Source organism: Camelus bactrianus, chromosome 14, assembly GCF_048773025.1.
Source record: "Camelus bactrianus isolate YW-2024 breed Bactrian camel chromosome 14, ASM4877302v1, whole genome shotgun sequence".
Lineage (NCBI taxonomy): Eukaryota > Metazoa > Chordata > Mammalia > Artiodactyla > Camelidae > Camelus > Camelus bactrianus.
In genome coordinates this window covers 32,721,916-32,743,556 of record NC_133552.1, presented here as the reverse complement: position 1 = coordinate 32,743,556, position 21,641 = coordinate 32,721,916, and the positions used below count along the sequence as shown (strand labels likewise).

Sequence of the window (21,641 nt, the reverse complement as noted above, 5' to 3'; positions counted from 1 at the left end):
AATAAGAATAAATGTTGTTGAGACATACATTTCTGAATCTGTTAATGTGCTTAAAAACGATCATAGGTAGTGATAAACACGAATCTTTGATCCAGTACTTCTTAGGGTCTGTTTTGCCATCAAGGGAAATTACATTCTACAGAGAAGGCTAATTGGATCTCTTTGATATTTGGATGGTTTAGCAGATGATCAAGGCTTTCAAAAGCTGACAGTTTTGTATTTTAAACTAACTACAAAGTTATCTTCTAGAAGTTCTAAGTACTAAGCTTGTGAAGTGCCCAGTAATCCAGGGGGTATGTGTCTGTGTCTGTGTGAACGTATGTGTGTGTGATTTCAGGAAGGTAGAAATAAGTTCCATATAGACTTCTGATATAATTCTCCTCTAGTTTAAGCTGTAGGTATATATTTACACAAGTAAATTGATATTCTTTTGTCATTTGGTATATTGGGTATAAGAGGTTCTCATACTTGTTTCAGAAGTGTTGGGGAGCATGAGCTTAGAAAATGGGAGGAGAAAGAGGCCGGGAGTCACTTCACACTTTTTGCAGGATATGAGAAACAGTAGCTTTTCTTTTCTCTTTTCTTCTAAAGCAAACTGGCACTGAATTGTAACCTACTATTATCCAGAATTGCTTTTCTGATCAGATACAAGTGCCTCAGATTTTTCAAGGCAACATGAATGATGAAATGTGTTTTAGCAGTTATCATTAAAAGTAGTTTTATTTTTCAAGTAAAAGGCTATATCCTGTTCTTCCAGCGGTACAAGAAATTCTCATTGATCTATGTACATGATCTATGTGCTTAGTTTCTTTGTTTTTGTTTTTTTTTTTTTAAGTGCTTGTTTCATTGTGGTGTGAATGAATGTTTAAAATTTCTGGTTTTGATCTTTAGAACATGCTGATTTATCAGAACTGTTAAAAACCTGATTGTTCTTTGGTCCTTGTTTGTTGGGGCACCCTATTGATTTCTGTTGTCTGTTAAAGCGGGAAATACTTCCTCTAGCCTGCAGATCATTAAGTGAATGGTTTGCAGTGTGCCTTTAAAATTATTTGAATGCATTGACCAGTGAATTCTGAATTAACTCATTGTATTGACTTTGCTTTGGTTCTGTTGCTTTTGCTCCTCTCCACAAGAATTTGAATTCTCTGTTGCATTTTGTATACGTGTTCTTAACAGGGGAAGAAATTTTGCATTTTTTACAGAGGTGGCTTTTCCTATCCCCTCTGAATGCCTTCTATAATTGATAAAATAATAATCTGTTATTGCAGTGCATAATTATTTCATAAACTATTTTTTGGCATAATCAGAAACAATGACAAAGAATGATAATAAAAAATATGAAAACCTTCCTTCCTTTGAAGAATAGAAATCAGGTGGTCAGGCTCACGCATGCTTTGTGCCTGACACACTTACTCTCATGTCATTGTGTATCATGATTCGGAGATGAAGTTGCTTCAGGTTTATAGATTTTTGTTTTAACATTTGTGTTGAATTCTTTCTCCAGGCTGATGTTTCCTGTTGGTTTTGTGGAAAGAGTAGAAGGGAAACAAATCCTTTGTTTTGTTTTCAGGAGGCCTGAGTTGATGAGAAAATGGTTGAGGGTGGGCTGAGGAAAAGAGTGACACTCCCTCTTCTCCCGGCTGAAATTGATAAACAAAGAAATCAATTAAGTGTATCGGTATTTGACCAATAGAAGTTAGCGAGCCCAAACTGGCTAGATATGCCCAATGGAAATTACTGAATTCACCTGCAGAATTATGTGCTTTACCAAGTAGAAGCAGCTTAGAGCAATCAGAAAAATCAGTAATATGATGAGATATAAAAGGGATATTATATCTTTTATTTCTGAAACTTTTTTATGGTAAGTTGTGTAGAGCTAAAATTAAGTTTCAAGCACCAGGAGTTAAGAGTGTGGGTAGTTCTGTAGGATCGTTATTCACGGATGTGCCTAGACCCTGCTAGAGTGGCTTAAGATGGCAGGAAAAGACCCAGAGGCAGGATTTGTCATCCTAGGGTGTCCTCCATAATGGTTCCATGTGGGAGCCCATGATTGGGTTAACAAGTTGTAACACACCCCAGCCGCCTGTGAACTTTAAGAAGAAAAATATATGCTTAGAAACTGCTTTGCAAGCAAGTGCCTGTGCATCCTCACTCCAGTCTCCTCGCATAAAAAGCAGAGACAATGCTTTGCTTGCATAGTTGAGCTTTTAGATACCACTCTGCTGGTTGCAAAGCAAGGACCGAGGCCCTCAGCTATAAACGCTGAGCTTGTGTGCTGTTAGATAGTCTATGATCCACAGAACAAGGACCTGGCTGGTCTGGTGGTCTGCTTTGTAATTCACATGTCTAAAAATGTACTTTGTTCCCCTCACCACATGACTTCCCTAAAGATACACTAATCCTTTGTACTCATTGTATATTCTACAATCTCTGCTTCATACTGTCTTTCCCGAAGTTCCTATTACTATCACACAACTGTTAATGAATTTTTCCTTTCATTATACACAATAAATAAGGGTGCAATTGAGAGGCTCGTGGAGTTGGCTCCCTACTCCCTCTCGATTTCTTGACTTTTTCCACAGAGACTTGAATAATCATTCCATGTCGGTAAGACTTCTGCCAGCCAACCCACAGTTCCAGGTAAGAAGGATGCAGGTTTATCTCTCCTACCCCATGGAGAGAGAGGAGAGGATTGGGATATGTTCCCCCATGGTCCCTTCCTGTCCCACAGGCACTGCAGTTCACCTGCAGCCTTCTGGCCTCTGCTCAGAGGGCCTCTGTCCCAGGACTGACTGCAGCTTTTTCTTCCCTGGTCAACATTTCCTGTGCCTTTCAGAAGTTGGTCTCTTCTCTGCAATTCAACCCTGGCAGATGTGATGGTGGTCAGCGAGCTGGTGGGCAGTCATTTGGGGACTCCCAGGAGCAATGCTGATTCTCCTGATTCTCTCATTCAGGGTTACAAAACTGTCGAGAACCGGAGGAAGCCCATTCACGTGAGGTCAACACAGCATCACATCACTTTCATTTTGTTTTTGAATTTTCAGTGGAGAAATTATTTGTAGCAAACTGTTCCAGATTTTCGGCCGCCTGCTTTCCTCACCACTATTTCCTTGTTGGCTCTGGCACTTCTTTAAAGAACCAGGTTTCTTCTCTGGTCATTTGTAGCAGCTGGGCTTGCCGAATCCTTGATCTGCATTTGAAGCAGAATGCTTCTTCGTGATGTCAAACTGATTTTCCTATTTCTGAATATTTCATGTACACTCAGCAACTGTTTCAAGTGAAATGCTCTTGTCCAATTTAGGTTAACTCACATTTGCTGATCTCCTACTTTCATGCTGAGGGCAGTTTCTTCTTCCTCTAATAAAAGTTAGCAATTTGCATTTACTAGGGAAGGTACTGGCCCGAGGTGCTTTTTTTCTTACCAGTTTTAATACAATTCACCCATTTAAATATACAGTCGTTTTTACTCTATTCCCAGAATTGTGCATCCCATTTAATCTTAGAATATTTTCATTCCCCCAACAGGAAGCCCCGTATGCATAAGCAGTCATTCCCGTCTTCCCCATCCTCCCCCAGCCCCAAGGAGCCACTCTTCTCTCTCTGTGGATTTGCCTGTGCTGGAAATTTCATGTAAATCGAGTCACTTCATGTAAGTGGAACCATCTATTGTGACTGAATTCTTTCACACTGAGTAACGTTATCAACGTTTGTCCACGTTGTGGCCTGGGTCAGTACTCTATGCTTTGCTATTGCTGAATAATATTCCACTGTATGGCTGGGTCCCACTGTTTACCCATTCATTAGGTGATAGGCATTTGGGTTGTTTCTGCTTTTTGGCTGTGATGAGTAGTGTCGCCGTGAACATTCCTGTAGGAGTTTTTATGTGAACATTTGTTTTCAGTTCTCTTACGTTTGTGCCCAGACAGCAGAATTGCTGGGTCATTCAGAAACCAAATGTTCAACTATCTGAGGACCTGCCAGGCTGTTTTCCAAAGTGGCCATGTTGTGTTACGTCCTCACCAGCAAGGGCTGCGTGCTCCGCTTCCTCTGTGTCCTTATTAGTGCTTGTTACTCTTCTTTTTTATTATAACCTATTGTTGTGAGTGTGAAGCGGTTTCTCCTAGTGGTTTTGACTTGATTTCCCTTACAGATAATGATATTGAACATCGTTTCATTGTGCTTATTGGCCATTTGTATATTTTCCTTGAAAAATACCTTTTCAGATCCTTTATTTAACTTTTAATTGAGTTGCCTTTTTATTGTTGAATTGTAGGTTTTTTTTTTTTTTTTTTCTCTTTTGGAGATACAAATTCCTAATCAGATAAATGATTTGAAAAAATTTTCTCCTGTGTGTTGTTTTTCCACTTTCTGGATAGTGCCCTTTGAAGCAAAGTATTAAATTTTGATGAAATCCAATTTATCTCTGTTTTCTTTCTTCCTTGTGCTTTTGGGGTATTATTTAAAATCTGAGGTATTTTATTTAAAATTTTATATATAAAATAACTTAATTCGTAGGACCGTTCTAGGAGATGGGTGCGGTTGTTGTCCCCAGTGTATGGATAGGAGACTGAGATGCAGAAAATTTCTCTGAAATATCAGTGTCACAGCTACCCAGTGCTGGGGGAGTTCAGACACTCATGTTCGTCCCAAGCATCTGTGATCCTCACCACCATGCTCCACTACTGCCTGGAATCGTTAATGAAAACGTCTTTCCTTTTTTGCTTTCTTGTTAGTTTGATTTCTCATTGGGAACCTCATCTCCTCATTTTCCTTTCGGATATCAGTGTAGATTTATTTTAGGTCTCATGTAGGCAGAAGCATTTCTATCAGTTAACTTCTTTATTACTCACTCTCCAGTGATGATTGTTGCTAGTTGACCTAATCAAGTCATGCTTAAGTCTTTCCTTCTCATGACACTAAAAACAGTCATGACTTACAAAATGCTCAAAGAAGAAAGTACTTGATTGATTTTATTTTGCTAACCGATCAAACCAATCAAATAAAAACCCGGTGTTGACACAGATTATAAGCCCTCCAGACTAGGGTCACTGTCTTCCTTGTGTTTCATTTATTTGGTCACAGTGTCTGGATAGTGCCTTGCTGTCCAGCAGTTTTGTGAGGATACGGTGCTCGTGAATCATTGTAAGGACAGAATTTTGACAACAGACTGTGTTGTTCATTTCACAGGGGAAAAGATAATATAGAAATACTGCTCAGATCTATTTTAAAATTAAGCTTGGAATTTTGAGAAGAATTCAAGAAACCATACTAAGATTTTTCAATAATTTTAGATCTATCTTAGACACATTATGGTTACATAGCAGAGTAATTTATCAAGTAGATTTGACAAGAGGAGTGTATTATTGATTTTTTGTTTTAGTTGAAATATTCTACCTGGGATAAAGTAATCAGTGCCTATAAATGAACAAATATGTTGTATTTCTATGCAACATGGGAGCAGACTTCATATGTTTCTATATAATATATATGACTGTGTGTTTTAATCTGTCTGTGTTTTTATAGTTTTTCAGCAATGTTGTAACATTAGAATTTTAAGAAATTCACTCCCGATACTACTGCAGTTTGTACTGTGTATCCTGTCTTATGTATGGGATTCCACTGTCCCCTCAGTGAGGAATTTCCTCTCCTATTGAGTTAGAAGCAGATTTAAAGGAACTGTGATTTCTAGGCCTTTGCTCTCCATGTGTTTGCACTTGGGTGTCAATCACAATTTTCCCTTTCTTGAGTTTTAATTGTTCAATTAGAATTTTTGAAAATAACTATTAATATGTTTCACCGGTCTCCCTAGAAACTTGATGTTTTTGTGCTTTTCAATTTTCAATTTATGAAAATTGTAAATGCACACTTGTTTTTAAGTAGTCCTTTTTCACTAGATATTTGTCTACCTCTTTATAGTTAAAATAATTTTATTCCCAATGAATGAATCGGTGTGCATGTTTTAAAAGATACCTTACTTTTTAATTTTCTTATTCTAACAGGTATATTCATTGTACAGAATTTAGAAAATAAGGATAAACCCAGTAATAACTAAAAAATGGCCTCTAATCTCACCTGGAGATACAGTTGTAAGGTTTGAAATTGAGAATTACAAGTCCTCTCATGTTGTTCTTCTTTTTCAAGTACGTTTTGGTTACTGAGTCCCTCGAATTCCCATATGAATAGTAGCAGCACTAGTCAGTTACTGCAGAGGAGCCCGCTGGGATTGTGATCGAGACCACGTTGAGTATACAGATCGCTCTGGGGAGCACACCCATCCCAAGAGCGCTGTCATCTGATCCAGGAATGTGCGTGGTGTGTCTGTCCAGGTATTTAGGTCTTCTTTAATTTTTTTCAACAATGCGTAGAGTTTACATAGTATTATTTTACCTTATTTTCTGCCTTTATACTGAGTACAAGTGTGCAAGGTACCAGGATCAGAATTGTATTATAGCCCAGCCACTTGCTGCCACCAAGGACGCTGCACTCTTGCTTTGCCCTGTGTAAAATCTTGCACAAAATAGGACCTAAGTAACTCTCTCTTGAATGAATGATTATATGATTGCTGGATGATGCTGGAGAGTCCTTGTGATGATGTCTTTTTCCCAGAATTTCCCCTCTTCTTAACTATGCCCTTTCTCTTCCTTTCCTCCACCCTGGGTTTCAGCCTGACTGTGGCATTGATTTTCCCTGCCTGTGGAATCTTCCTTTCACTAGTTCACGATAATGTTACATGTGGGCTGTGGAAACTTGCTAGATGTCAAGAAAGAGCCAATCCACTGCATGCTAGTATTTTTAGTCTGTGGTATTATATTATCGATTGAAATTAAATCAGGCTGACCCCCTGAGCCCTCCCCTGATCTCTTTTCTCCTTCCTACGGGTGATACTGCTCTGGTTGCTGTCTGTGCCCTTACCCCAGACTTGGTTTTGGAGTTGAGTAAGTCACTATCAGTGGAGCTCTCTCTTTAAAAGATGAGGAGAACATTTGCTCCTTCTCCCTGGTTGGGGACTTGGATGAGATGAGGTAACAGATAAAGAATGGAGCCCCACCTCATTCTGACCTCCGCTCTTTCCGTTCCTTTCTCCAGGGGAAAAGAGTACAATTCAAAAATATAAAGATTGTGAGCTAATGAGATAGACAAGAAAACCGAACATTTGTTAAATATCCTTTCAGGCCGGAAACAAATGTATTATACACACAAAAAGCACACAAAGCACGGTAGTACTGTGGTTACAAACGTGGGTCCGAGTTTGAGTCCTGCTCTGGAGTGACCAGTCCTGTGAGATGGAGAACTGGTAGGTCGGCTTACCCTCTCACGGACTTGTTTTCTGTCCTGCAGAGACGGGGCTCGCTAGGCGTCCCTCCCCCGTAGAGGTGCTGTGGGGTGTAAATGACGCGCGTGGGCAGCCCGAGCACAGCTGCTCGTTCCTCGTAAGTGCAGGATAGCATAGCTTTTGTGGTTACGGCTTTATGACCGTTCCGTGTAGACTCTTAGTGCTCCGAAGGGATGCCTTGTGGTTTGGAGATGGGATTCTCACTTCTGTAAATACCCAAGGATTGTGTTATTGGGCCCTGCTGATTTGAATCTATTTTTTAGAAAGTACATATTGTAGATATATTTTTCAAACATGCATGCTTTTTTTCTTTTATTATTTATAATTCTTCCCTCTCATCTCTTGTTGTGACTTTTCATGGAATCCAGGAAACAGTCCTAAGCTACCTGCCTCTTCACACTTCTCCGTGGTGGTTTTCTTCCCTGACTAGAAGAGGGTTTTGCATAGGAAATTTTCTTTGTTCCCCATTTCTTGGAGTCTCTCTGTCTTCCCAACTCTCACCTGTCCATCTGTCCATTTCTCAACCCACTGATTCTTCTGATTTGTTCCAAAAAGCATTTCAGGCAGCTTACAGAAGAACAGATACCAAATAAACAGGTGAGAAAATGGGGCCAAGTTCAGACAGTGAGGCTAGGAGGCGAGCCTGTGTGAGAGTTGCAGGCGTGAGACACACGCCTCAGCCCTGTGACTTATAAGATCGACAGCAACAGTGTGCCTGAGGCTCCCAGCAGACACAGGGAAACAGGGTTTGTGGGAGATGCTCACTGGCTGTGAAATAAATAAGTGGCTTAGGAGAGGCCCATCCTTTCCAGCTACTAAGGCTTAGGAGAATATTTTGAGTGTCTTCCAAAATCAGAGTATTGCATCTTTTCATTTTTCAGAGTTCTATGTATAGTTGGTTACATTCTATACATGGAAATTTCTCCAAAACTGCTTCCCACGTGAGTCCCATGGCTCGGGAATGGGGTGGTTCTGCTCATTGACGGGTGTTGGCCAGAAACAGAAAATGACAGCCTCAAAGGAGCCTTGGATTTGTCAGTTATGTTTTGTCAGTGCTGTAGATTTCAGAAAACGCTTTCACTGTTTCTCTCCATCTGAGGCGGCAGCGTGCTCTCTTACCAGCATCAGGAGCTCAGGGCCACGGGATGGTGGGGGCTGACTGCACTGCCGTCAAGACAGCTAAGGTAGTCACTACATGCGTGGTGCTTTTCCATAGTGCATTTCATGTTCTTTAATAGGTTTCAACAGGGAGTTAATTAACTGAGTTAATTAACATTTAATAAATATGATGCTTTGTTGAAAAGACAGTTATAGGCAGAATATAAGTTGTGAACACTTTAAAAACGGTTTCATTACTGAAATTTCAGTAGGGAAGATTTAGTTTATCTTATTTACACCTCTCTTTAAAAGTAACAAAGAAACAAGACAGAAAAAGCAGAGGATGATTTCTGTTCTTCCTCTCGGCTTGCAGGTGCCCTCACCTCCAGTGGCACCCATCCAGACACCAGCACTGACACTGGCCGTGCTCAGAACTGCCTCAGCCCTGAAGACACAACTGACAAATAGAAAGGGGCTACTCCCTGTGACAGCAGGTGCTCTCACTTTGTGGGTCCTTATGTAACTGCGTGGTGTTATTCAGGATCACCCGTTCTACACTGTGTGACGCTGCTGCCGTGTCTCCTAGTTATTTCTGTAAATACTCGTGTATTTTTTTCAATGTGTGGTACTAGACATATAAAAATGCTTTTTTCAGATGAAAAATAATGTGTATTTAATATAATAAGTCTGAAAAAAGTGACAAAAGGGTCTATCCTGGTCCCACTACTCAGAGATAATAATTAACACTTTAACATCTATTTTCTGTTCTTTTCATCAGTGTGTATTACGTCTGTCATAAAAACCAGTGAACACTCTGTGCCTGTTATTGTGTGGAGACCTCCATTTTCCATTCGGCTTATTACACGTTTTTCTACAGTATTCTATCTCCCCTGGCATGATTTTTAATGACCAGTATAGCATTCTGTCTTGTGGAGGCATCGTCCATTTTACTTCGGACTTAAATAAACTTTTAAATTCCAGGTACATTTAACTGAAATACTGAAAAGAGAACTGTGGTGGTACCAAAAGGTCCTTACATCCCTTCCCCTTTTTTTCCTGAGAGTAAAAACTGCTGGCAATGTGGTGTATATATTTCATGACCTTTATGCCTATGTCATATATATATACACATACATACATACATGTATATGAGAAATCTATGTATATGTGTGTGTATATATGCTTTATTGAAAAATAAGGCCATATTATATGTTTTGTGCAGCTCGGTTTATTCACTGAGGTGTATATCATAGACGTCCTCCCACTCCAGACTCACCTGGTCCTTTTAGATAGAATAGAGGGGTCTCCTGATGTGCAGTAGATTTGGTCTCTTGTGTAAAGACACCTTTGGTGGGAGAGTACTGTGGACAAGGCCTTGAACCACGCCAAAACGCCGGCCCCTTAGTGCCCACAGCTCGCCTTGATTTACCGCATCATTTTCTTGATGGTGGATACTTAAGTTTTCTCCATTTTCCACTGTCAGAAAGGGCGTTTGACTGGCATCCTTCTTGTACAAACATTCCTGTGATCTTGTATGAGTATTCCTTTAGTTAAGGTTTCTGGAAATTTAGTCCCTGGATGTGACAATTACATACATCACACGCTCCTTTCAAGTGACTAGAAATTCCTTTTTCCGGGAATGAAAAGATGTAGAATAACTTATGTAACCAATTCTCTATTGCTGGATATGATTTCATTTCAGCTTTTCTTCCCACCATTGTAAACAGTGCTGTGTAAATGCTCTGATGAGTACATCTTTTTGAACTGATTTTTTTTCTAAACGAAACGATTCCTAAAATGGTGTTCAGTCTGTGTGTACACACGTTTTTCAGAGTTTACATATCCATTGACACGTCGTCCTCCAAAAAGTTCACTCACAGTTTGTTCTCTCAAAGATGGACACTACCTAGAATATCTTTTAAAAATATTTGCCAAAATGATGAGCAAAAGTGCTTTTTCATTGTTTTAGTTTGCACTTGATGACCAGTAAAGTATTGAGCATTTTTCACTCATTAGCCATTTGACTTTTAAAAAGTGAATGATCCCTTTTGTCCTTTGCACACATTTAAGTGAGGGAGCTTCTTGTTGCTTTGTGACAGCTCTTTGTATGTTATGAACATTAACCCCTTGTCTTCATCAACATGTATCACAGAGCTTTATCTTGTCATTTCTTGCCTTTCATTTTGTTCAGTAGGTTTATTTTTGTTGTGGCCCAAAATAATCTTAAGACAGTAAATGTCTTCTTTTTGGGTTTTATCTTTGATATTATTCTTAGAAATACTTTCTTATAATGGTATATATCTCCTCTGTAGGATTTTTTAATCTCTAAGATGGAGATGATGATAGTACTTGTTATAGTGAGGAGAAGTTGAATTACTATGAGCAAAGTGTTGAATTTGCTGTTATTAGTACCTTCTAATATTTACATCACTATCTGTAATTTTTCTTGTGGTCATTATGACTGGAATAGAATTTGTTTTTTCCATGTGATTCTCTGATTGTCCCAAGACAATTATTGAATTCATACTTTGCTCTTTGATTTGAAATCCTACCTGTAAAACATACTTATGTACACCAGAGTCTCTTTTTGATTTCATGGTTTATTTCTGTCAATCTTACTTTCTTACTCCAGCGCTATATCTTACATATTGTAAAAATTTATTTAATATCTGACAGTGCGATTTTTTTTATTCTTTTTTCCATCCCTAATTTTCTTGTCTAGTATTATGACTTTATTATTCCTGAAGAGTTCCAAAATATTGTGTTCAAGTTAAAAAAAAAAAAAAAACAGGTAAGAGTTGTCATGGGATTTTTTAGTAAGTTTTGAATTATCTTTAGGAGAACGTACATCTTTACAAAACTGCTTTCCTCCATACAATATGTTGATGCCTCTTCATTCACACTTCTTACTTTACCCCTCAGTACAGTCCTGTGTTTCTCCATGTACAACATAGGCATTGTTTTTGAGTTTATTCCAGATTATTGTTGATGTTTTTGTTAATATTGTAAGTGAGAATTTTTTGCTATTGAATTTTTTAACTGTTCAAACTGACACCTAGGAAGGCAGATTCGGTTTGTAAATACTCACTTTGTTACTTGTCATTTAAAATTGTAAGTATTAAGTACTTGTTACAGAATCCTTTCTTTTCTGTTTTTAAAAATTTGTTTCCAAGATTCTCAAAATGGTCATAGCTAAGTAGTATAGGTGGGGAGACAGATGGAGAGAGGTAGTGTGGCTCATGTACAAACTGTGAGCATTTTCATGGCTGCCTTTAGGCTGGAGAAGCTGCAGAAGAGCCCAGGTTAGACCGGGGGTGGCTTCGTATGCACTTGAAAGCCAGCTTTCCTGCCTGTATGGAGAAGCCTGGTGAGTGAGGCAGGTAGATGATCAAGGTCGAATGGAGGTTATTGGCTGCACAGAGCGCTGTGTCTGAGAACTGGAGACCATCGCCATGGGAAATGCTTGGTGCCAGGAACACTGCAGGGGAGCTGGGAAGCCTGTCTGTTAAGGATTTTCCAGCCCTGGGAGTGGGAAGAGCAGACTCTGCATTCAGATCTGAGTTTGAATTCATCCTCTTTAGTTTACTGGTCCTCTGACTTTTGTCAAGTTATATACCCGCTTTCAATTCCTGTTTTCTTGTCTCTCAAAATAGGAGAATTACGGCCTGCTGCTAGAGTGTTTGATCAGCGTAAATAATTTGTGTCTATAAGATGCCATGTACAGTCACAATCTCAGTGAGAAATGGGCTGTCGCCTCTTCTTCTGCAACTCAGTGCTTGACAAGACATGGGGGAAAGCCAGTCCCTAATTTGTGTGTGATTCAAGTAGGAACAAAATTAATGTCTTGCCTTTCCCTAGCAGTATTCTTACTCCTTTGCTTCATTTACTTCTTTACTCCTTTCCTTTCCCCTTTCCCATCCTCCACCAAAAGAGCCTGAGACTCTCTCAGAACATTAGATTCAAGTTACTTTAAAGGTTGGCTCATCCTCATGAAATGACAGTAACATAAAAAAAATCTGTACACATCCCAGAATACATTGTATTTGATTTACACACACACACATGCGCACACAAACACACACAATCAGGCTACCTCCCACTTGCAGAGGGAGAAGGAACACTTTTTCTCAGTTTTCATTCACTGAGCGTGAGAACAAAGTCTCTTATGCAGAGTTTCACCAGCCTTCGTGCATGGTGTTTTTAATTGGATTTCTGCTTTTTGGCCATAGATATAGTCTCCTAATAGAAGAGAGAAAGTGAAGACATAGACATTCTGCTGAGATGTTAGTGTCATCATATTTGAGTTGGAAAGGGTTTAAGACAGCATAGAGTCGTAACTTTTTATGGGTGAGAATCCATGATGGTGTAACTTGGACAAGAACCTGGGTCTTCTGCCATCGTGCCCACGCGGGTGAAGAGGCAACTGGGTGGGGGATGGCAGGGATCCTTCTTGCTTGAGTCCATGGTCTTTCTAGTTTTCATTGCTCAGCTGCCTTTAGTTTATGTCCATGAGGCCTCTAATGGGAAGGTCACTCTGTCCTGATAGATTGAGTTTCTTATCAGCAAAAAGCTCTGGACCCACTCATATTTCCCAGAGTTTTCTGCTGACCTGCTGACACTTTATATAAATGAGACCTAAGAAACTACTGAATATAAAATCCTTATTGTTATCATTTGCCCTCGAGTTCCATAGGAATGGGGTGCTGTCTCAGGCTGTCTAAAGCTAGATCTGAACAAAGATAGGGTGATAGGCTGTGCTGCTGGACCTCCACACTCGAAGGGGATTTCCAACTTAGTTTTTAGAATCAGGCAGATGAGTTCAAATCTTGCCTTTACCAGTAATTATCTTTGTGACTTGGGGGAGAAACTGTACTTTTTTGTGTCCAATTTTCTTTGTTTGTAAATAAGTTCAGTATTTATTTTAAGGTTTCTGTTTTAGAATTGAATGAGCTAATTCCCTCATTTATACCTAAAATAGTGATCGCGTGGTTCTATGCTGGTGCCTTGGAGGTTGATTACTATGGGACTCGGCAGTGAGAATGGGGGAGGGGGACCCCTGAATAATAGAGCTTATATTCCAGGATATGCTTGTAAAAGACTGGATGTGCAGTTGATTTTTAGTAAATATCCACTCCTTTCCTAATATGCATTGATTGTGTATATATCTTTATACTAATATAGAAAATTTTTATTGCAATTTAAATAACTTTGTAGTATTTACAATATGTAGCTATAAAAAATTACGTGAAATAAAATGATTTGACTTTTATTTTCTTTTCAATAAGCAAAACAAAATAAAATAGAAAAGAAAAAAGTTTTGAAGGAGTAGAAATAATTTTATTTCCGTGGAATCAATTCCGTATAATAGGTTTTTTGGTCGTGTTGTTAAACAGCATACAAAATTGATAGGTTGTGACATACTGGAAATGAGGAAACAGTGGAGACATACTACCTCTAATGCAGTCATTTTGTTACCAAGTCCAAACTCGTTCTGCTTGCTGCATGACAGGCCAATAAATCGGGAGATGAGCTTTTGGAGTAAGGAATAGTGACTTTATTTGAAAAGCTGGCAGACTCAGAAGATGGCATACTGATATCCAGGAGAACTCTTTTCCCCAAGTCAGAATTCCGTCTCCTTTTATACTAAAAAGCTGTGGGGGTGTGGTTGGTTGTTGCAAACTTCTTGCTGTACGAATTGTTTGTCCTTGGAATCCTTTGTTCTTGCAGCTGTCCGTGTGGGTCAAATCATGGTGCCCCTGTATAACCTCCAAAAAAACCCAAAGGTTATTCTTTCTTTTGCAACTTGCCATCTCTACATAAGTGTAGAAGAGCTAACATCCTTAAAGATCAGAGCCCGGAGAATAGGCTCTCCTGGATATTTCAGGCTAAAGGCAACTTTCTTTTACAAAAGGTGCAGAGATAGCAAGTCTTAGCCTAGAAAACAGGGTACAGTTTTAAAGCCAATCGAACACATCTAACATGGAGTCAAATTTGTTCTTTTCTATTACAATTTCTTTTTCCACCTCATAAATAATTTTAGTAAGAAACGAGCAATTTTTTTTTATTTTTGCTTCTTAATAACGGATAAGTGGGCCAACTACAGTTTTGTGAGCAGGGATGCTGTGCGTGCCTTAGGGTCACAGCAAACTCTTGTTGGGGTTGGTCGAACCTGCAACATGTCTGATGCCCCGTGAGTGTTGGTGAGGGTCCCCCTAACCAGGGGCTCTGTTCAGGAACCACCATGTGGGCATTGACCTCTGGAAACCTCTTTTTCAGCTGCAGGAAATTTTTTCAGATGCTGTGATGGAAAAATCACTCCAGCTGGGGATAATCAGGGAATAAAGGAAGGGGAAAAGGGCTTGGAGTAGAGTAGAAGAGAAGGACAGAAGATCAGGGAGCCTGGGGGCTTGGGAGCGGGGCCTCGGGAGAGAGAGGAGCAGAGGTGGGGAGGAGTCCGGCTCTGGAACCAGCTCCTGCACCTTTCCCCGCACCCAAGCCACACAGCTTTTAATTGGGTCCAAGACTCTCTCCTGTCTGGATGTCACCCTGGGCAGAAACTTGAGAATCGAAGGTAAGGGGTGGGCAGCACTCACCTAGGGGTTCACTGAGGACTTTGGTCAAGTCCACAGTGCCTTTTCTAGTCATGTGCCTTCACCTGTTCTTTATCTCAGAATCTGGGAAGCAGGAGCAAGGAACTCAGGGAGAGATCCAGGAAGACATCTGACTGTGTTAAGAGACGACAGTCACAGCGACACGGGGAGCGAGGACACTTGCAGCAAAGTAAAATGACTTCACAACTATTGCATCAGAACTGCAGGTGTGAGAGAGCCTAAGCCTGTTTCAGAGTGCAGGGGACAAGAGGAAAGTAATGGTAAAATTAACACTGACAATTGAAATTTTGTTAAATAGCCTGCTACTATTAATTGTATTACTTGAATGTATGCAGGTGTATTTCTATGAGCATTTATAGGTTCACACAACCCCACCAGCCCCTCTTGCTCCCATCGGGGATGGGCTTTCACAAGCACAGTGCCACTCCTGCTTGGGTGGGCCACGCTGCGGGTCCTCGCCTGGGGCCGGGCTGCTGCAGGGCACTGAGTCCCCGAGGCACGGCCTGGGAGACATGACAGGAATATCTCTGCTCTTGACTGGGGGCCTCCTTTTCCCCCTGCAGTGTAAGAATGCCGGTGACTCAGTTAGAAGCATGCATCCAAGCCGTCCTTCCGTGTCATCACCATCTAGAAGCGGTGCCTGAATCTTCTGAATTTCTCCAGAATGTGGTTCACAATCACCTTCGACAAGTGAGTGTGTCCTCTTACAAGTGGAGGAATTGCTGCCGTTTTCCTGGAACTTACTCCCCACTAGTCCATCTGATTTTTCTGTGCTAGAATTCAGTATGGCATGCTAAAAATTCTGCAGTCAGATCTTGAAACCATGATGAAGAGGATTATTTATTTTATTTCTTTATATGATAGAATTTTACTTCAAAATTCAGAGTTTTCTGTTCTTGGAGGAATTTTTTCGGGGGTTGGAGAATCAACTTTGCTTTTATCATCTAGGTGACCTGTTGCTATATGCCTCTCACCTGTCTTCTGTCACTTGTGAGGCGGTTCCATTTGTGACCCTGTCCGGGTTGTTCATGTTATAACATAAAGTCTGTAAAAGTACAGTCCCTTTTACTCCGAAGACATTCCACAAATACTACTTAAATCTGGGTGTGGTTTAAGAAGACAGAATCATTAGAACATGTACTTGCAGGTTGCTAGTGCAAAATCCCCAAATCAATAGTCTAGCTCAACATCTAAAATCTTTCTAATCTACCTTTGATTTGTATGGATAAGTGAAGAAGTTTGCTAAGAACTCAAGACCAGGTTTAGAATACAGGCTGGTGTAGCTCAGCAGGTCCTCCCATGCTGATGCTCTGCCAGAGGGCGGGGCCGAGGGAAGAGGGCGTGTCTTGCCCTCCCTGAGCTGACAGTTTCATGGCAAAGACCTTCACCAGGTGAAGAAATTGGAGTTACTTCTTAGAACAGTGGGTTTGAAAAGAGTCCTAAAAGCGCGGGAGTGACACAATCCCATTTGTCTCAAGTATGGGAGAGTGGCTGTGGGGCCACTTTGGAGACCCGTGATTCCAGGTGGGCAGTGTTGGTGGCTTCCACTTGAGCGGTGGGACGGTCAGTGGGTAAAAGTGAACAGATTGAAGGCATGTTTAGATGGTAAAAAGGAAAGGACGAATGCTGTCTGTGAAGGTAGGATGGAGTAAGGCCCAGGTATCTGGGTGGATTAATGAGGTAAATGATGGTCCTGCTGTGCTCTGAGGAGGGAAAGCTGCAGAGGGAGTTCTGGGGGAAAACTGATGAGTTCAGCTGTGGGTAAAGTGAAAGGCTGTTAGATGTGTGGTCTGGGAGCTCTGGTGAGAGCCAGTAGTGAGTAGGGGAAGGGGAGAGAGACCTTCAAATCATTTTGTCTTGTGAACATACAAATAAGTATGAGTAATGACACACTTAACACCTCTATATTCTGGATTAAAACCCAGTAACATTTTGCTATATTGACTGCAGAGGTTTTTAATGATTTTTTAATAGAAATAAAATAAATAGAAACAAAATAGTGGAGTTAATGAACATCTTAGGGTTGATGTGTGTCCTATGTATTTTGATATCTCGTCTGTTTATAACCATAATCTACAAAAAGTTAGCTTGCTTAGCATAAGTGTTAAACAGAGGGACGTAACACACACTGTTGGGGGTTGAAGCTGATCTTCTTGGGCAAATTATGTAGCCTCTCTGTGCCTTAGTTGCATCTTCTGTGACTGCCCCCGGGCCCCTCATCACAGCTGATTTCCTAGACTAGATGTTGGGAGGGAGGCTGCTGAAGGGAGTAAGAAGTGGTAACTGCTTGGGATACTGAAGAGAGAGACAAAAACAGATTAAATCGAGAAACTGAGTACAAATACCCTGAAAAAAGAAAAAAATCCCGCAGTGTTTTGAGCCACTTAGCGTAAGGGAAACAAAATCACGTGGACCCAAAGTTCTTGAGCATGTGAGTATTGTGGGTGGGAGGGTGTCATCAGAAAAGTGTTGAGAAGAGGCCTTTTGGTTTCCCTTGACGTTTCCAGTAAGGATGGGGCAGAGGAGCGAAAACCCCCTCTTCACAGTGGAAGCTGCTGTTTTGTGCAAAACTGACCAAAGGTTGGAGACCAGTCATCAGGGGTGCTGGCAAATGAAGAGACTTCAGGATTGGGTGGGGCACTTGCTTTGACTTCCAGGTGACCTGCTGGCTGGGGGCTGTGAGGCGGGCAGTAGGTTTGCAGGGTGACCCGGGCATAATTCCTGGCTCTGAGGCTGCAGGTCTGATTAGCATTACTTGGCACACACAGTCCTAATGGGGCAGCTCGGGATGTGGCCTGGGACACCTGCCGTGCTGAGGGCGAGAAGAGGGCTCCCCTGAGGGGGTGTCCCTGCGGAGAGTGGAAACGTCCTCCTGCAGGGGAAGCAGAGCCTCTGAGCAGGGGGAAGGATGCACAGGCAAGACCAGCCTGAGCACGGAGGTTTTGGGAAGCCGGAAGTCATACAGTGGCCAGAGTAGCCTTGTTCCTGAGAGATGGAGGGAAAAGATGCTGAAAAAGCAGGCTAAGTTCAGACCCTGTGGTGGGTCATGAGTGACAGGAAAGGACTGGTCAGGCAGGCACGAGAGAACCCTGTGGGCGTCCCAGCTGGGGCGTCACGCCGGTGGGAGGAGCAGAGTTATAGACTTTGCCACTTATTAGCTGTGTGACTTTGAGCAATATCACCCCACCTCTCTCTATATATATTTTCATCTGTAAAGTGACACAGTGACAAGCTCGTGTCATCAGAAGGCTTAGTTTAACTCTGATCCTTTTGTCCAGTCCTGTCAGTGCTGCCCTGCAAGGTTCTGCAGTGGCTGCTCTTACCCTGAGATGGAAGGGCGTAGAGGGACATTGTAATTCCCGAAGGCAGGAAGAGGTTGCTTTAAAAGCAGACATGTAACCGCCTGCAGCTGCAGACCTGCAGGCAGTTTTGTTGATGGTCCTGGAGAGGACTTTGGAGGCCTTAGCATCGTCTTAAGACTTGTTTTCCCTTGGGAATGGGATTTGACTTTGCAGATTAATGTGGAAGATTTGGGCTTCTGGCAAAGCTGTTTTCAGAGATGGGTATATATATAACATATAGTATAAAATAAAATGCTTTTATTTAATGTGTGGGACTTTGCAGCTGTTTGGAGCAGTTCTGTTGGCCTGGTCTCCATGGAGGACACTAGGGGTCAGCAGAGCGTGCAGGAGGGCAGGCAGCCCGCCATGATTCTGTGGGGGGTTCTCCCCAGCATGGAGCTCTGTTAAGTTGACTCTTCTCTGAGTTTGGTTGCCAAGTGTGCAGACAGCAAATTAATGAGTTCTGGTGGGATTGTATAATGACAGGAAGAAAGAGGAAACCGTAGTTTTTCGGGACTAGAACACGCTTTTGGTTACTGATTCAGTGTGTTCCATTACAGAATTGATGAGTTGTGTCTATTCTGGGACTTCATTGAAATAATTGTTCAGCCTAAAATTTAAGTGTTTTGTTTTATTTGGCAGGCGGGTCGAGCCTGGATGACAGCCTCTCAGATCACTCTGAGGGACTGCTCCTAATAGGTAGGGGAGGAGCTAGGATAAATAGGACTTTTACAAGAAAGACCAGGTACTTGGAACAATAAAACATTGCTTGTTATCTAAAGAAAACCAGATATCTCAAGATCAAGTATTTAGTGCTTTTCCATGTATGGGAGGAAGTAAACATTTTGACTCATTGAATTCATTCCTTTGGCAAGCACCTAGCTATCTAGGGACAGTATCCTGTCCTTTCTTATTCTGAGTCCGCTCAGAGGGCACCAATGTGAGTGGCTGAGAGGCTGGGCTGCAGGCATGTCCTCGCTGGGGGGTGGCAGCAGCCACTGATGACTTGGTTTCAGCATTCTTTGTTTACTGACATGGTTGCAGTATATTCATTCACATTGTAGTATTTTCATTCACAGTGCTCCCTCTTGTTCCTAAATTCGACCAATATTTTGAGAGACATTTCATGACCAATTTTGTCCCACGGTGCTAGGATGTCTCATTCCTAGTTCAGGTGAATAATTTTCTGAACTGCCATTCAAAGTGTTAGGTTTTTTTTTTTTTTTTATCAGGCCCTGTTGATACTAAAAGTTCTCTGGATCGCCTGTCTTACTAGTCTATTATGATCCAGGAAATGTTTGCCCTTCGTTGCTCATTCCCATACCTAGAATCACACTATTACATTTATTTTATGCAGGGTTATAAATTTTATCTATTTCTTCAAGATGTTTAGCCATCATCAATCTTGTAGGCCTAGTTACACGTTGGGAAATGTAACAGACAACAATTTTATAAAATAGACAGCATATAAGTAATATAGCTAGTAACGTTAATAAAGTCACAAGTAAGAATTTAATAGTCGAGAAGTTATATTTTTGGGTTAAAATTTTGCTTGTATTTCTGATTGAGTTTGGGTGATCTTATAAGAAAGTTCATATTTATGGTCAGGGTCAGAGCAGGTGTTAATTGGCCAGGTGAGGTCTCCCACCTTGTAAGATCAACAGTGGCCTAAACAGAACTATAATTTCTTTTTAGAATAACATTTCTGAGGGCTATCTAGTTAGAGCCTTGGAGTAGGGAAATACACCAAGGTAACACAGAAGTACTAGACATAGGTAATTTACCATAAACTTAACAGTTAGAGTAGTTCATAATCAAATGTAGGAGAAATTGTCAAAGTAATTGGTATACAAGCCTGGTCCGGTGTCTTGGGTCAGCTGTCTACCTCAGATCTCGTCTTCTTCTCATCCTGGTCTGGTAGCTTATTCTCCATTTGGGCATTGTTTTAAGGTGAGCAGTGCTCTATAGGCCAGTGCACTGCAGGGGCTGTTTCTGATAGGAAATGAATCCGAAAGTAAGTTTTCTTCAGCTTTGGTTTGTATGGTCTAGTTAAGAGTACTTGATAAAAGTTCCTTCCATTCAGGTTGGAGACAGTTCTTTAAGTCATGCCTGTTCCAGTATGTATAATCCCTTGACTGCAGGTCATGGGGCATTGGAACTTTACCCAAGGATAGATTACTGAGCTTCAGAAACAAACCTAGTGTATCCTTTTCATAATTCAGTTAAACTGTACAGCAATGTGACATAACAGCAAGGAATGATCTGGGAAGTGTCTTTGTAAATATAGGCCTCAATTAACAAAACTAGAATTTAATATCCACTAAAATATAATCTTTTTTTCTCTCTAAAGTTACCCTCATTTTTCTCAAATATAGCCAAATCAAGATTAATTTCTTTACAAGTTAAGTCTGATTATTTGATCATATAGGCTTTTTTAAATTGACTGTGTTGGAAGTTTTAATACGGAGTCTCAGAGTAGAATGTTAATAAGATTTGCTAAGGCCAGGAAAACCACGTCAAGGGCTTGTCATGGATTTCTGCCTTACAGATTTAGGTAAATTCTTTTCTCTTTAAAATCCTTAAAATACCTTGAAATTCCTATATCTGTTAGGAGATGATCTTCCTCATTTGTCTGATAGAGCAACTGGGGACCTAAGAGTTTTTAGTCTCTTGAGGGATCAGATATAAAAGATAACTGATTTAAGTCTGCTTACATAGGTATAATTTATCAAATTTCTGGGATTCATAACTAGCTTAAGAGGAAGAGTTTCTTTATGTCTGGGAAACAGGTTAAAAGCCAGTAGTATTTCAAACAAAATCAAAAATTATAACCATATTCATCAGTTTTCTCAGTCCCACATAATTAATTCTTTTAATCAGAGTTTTCATTTGTCATTTAAAATTTCTTACCGTGTTTAGTTCAGTGCTATAGTTTGAAATTTATTAGAAATCAGTAAATCTCCTTGAAGAGCAAGCATTTTCAAAATCATCAGAAGAAGACAATTAACTGTCTATATATGACAAAAGATTTAAAAGCATGGTTAAACACCGTTACACTATAATCAATAAAGAAACCTGGTCATTATACCCAGAATTATCACTGGTAACATTTCAGATATACCAGAATTTTACGGAGTCCATATAATTTCTAGACTATCTATATTAATAATATTTTCTCATACAATATAACCTTAGAAGATTTATTATTCATTTGACAATATCATGTTATTTAACATGCTAAATGAAACTTACTAGTTT

At 40.5% G+C, this 21,641-nt stretch overlaps 1 protein-coding gene across 1 annotated transcript in view; it reads left to right on the top strand.

Annotated features, from left to right (window-relative positions):
- The window catches only part of LOC141579801 (uncharacterized), a 110,903-nt gene that overhangs the window by 69,028 nt on the left and 20,234 nt on the right, over positions 1–21,641 (top strand). Inside the window, exons 7-9 of the mRNA XM_074378633.1 lie at positions 3,526–3,649; positions 15,103–15,302; positions 15,606–15,732. Coding sequence (XP_074234734.1) covers positions 3,526–3,649; positions 15,103–15,220 — 242 coding nt within the window. The 3' untranslated portion in view covers positions 15,221–15,302; positions 15,606–15,732. The remainder of the gene's footprint in view (positions 1–3,525; positions 3,650–15,102; positions 15,303–15,605; positions 15,733–21,641) is intronic.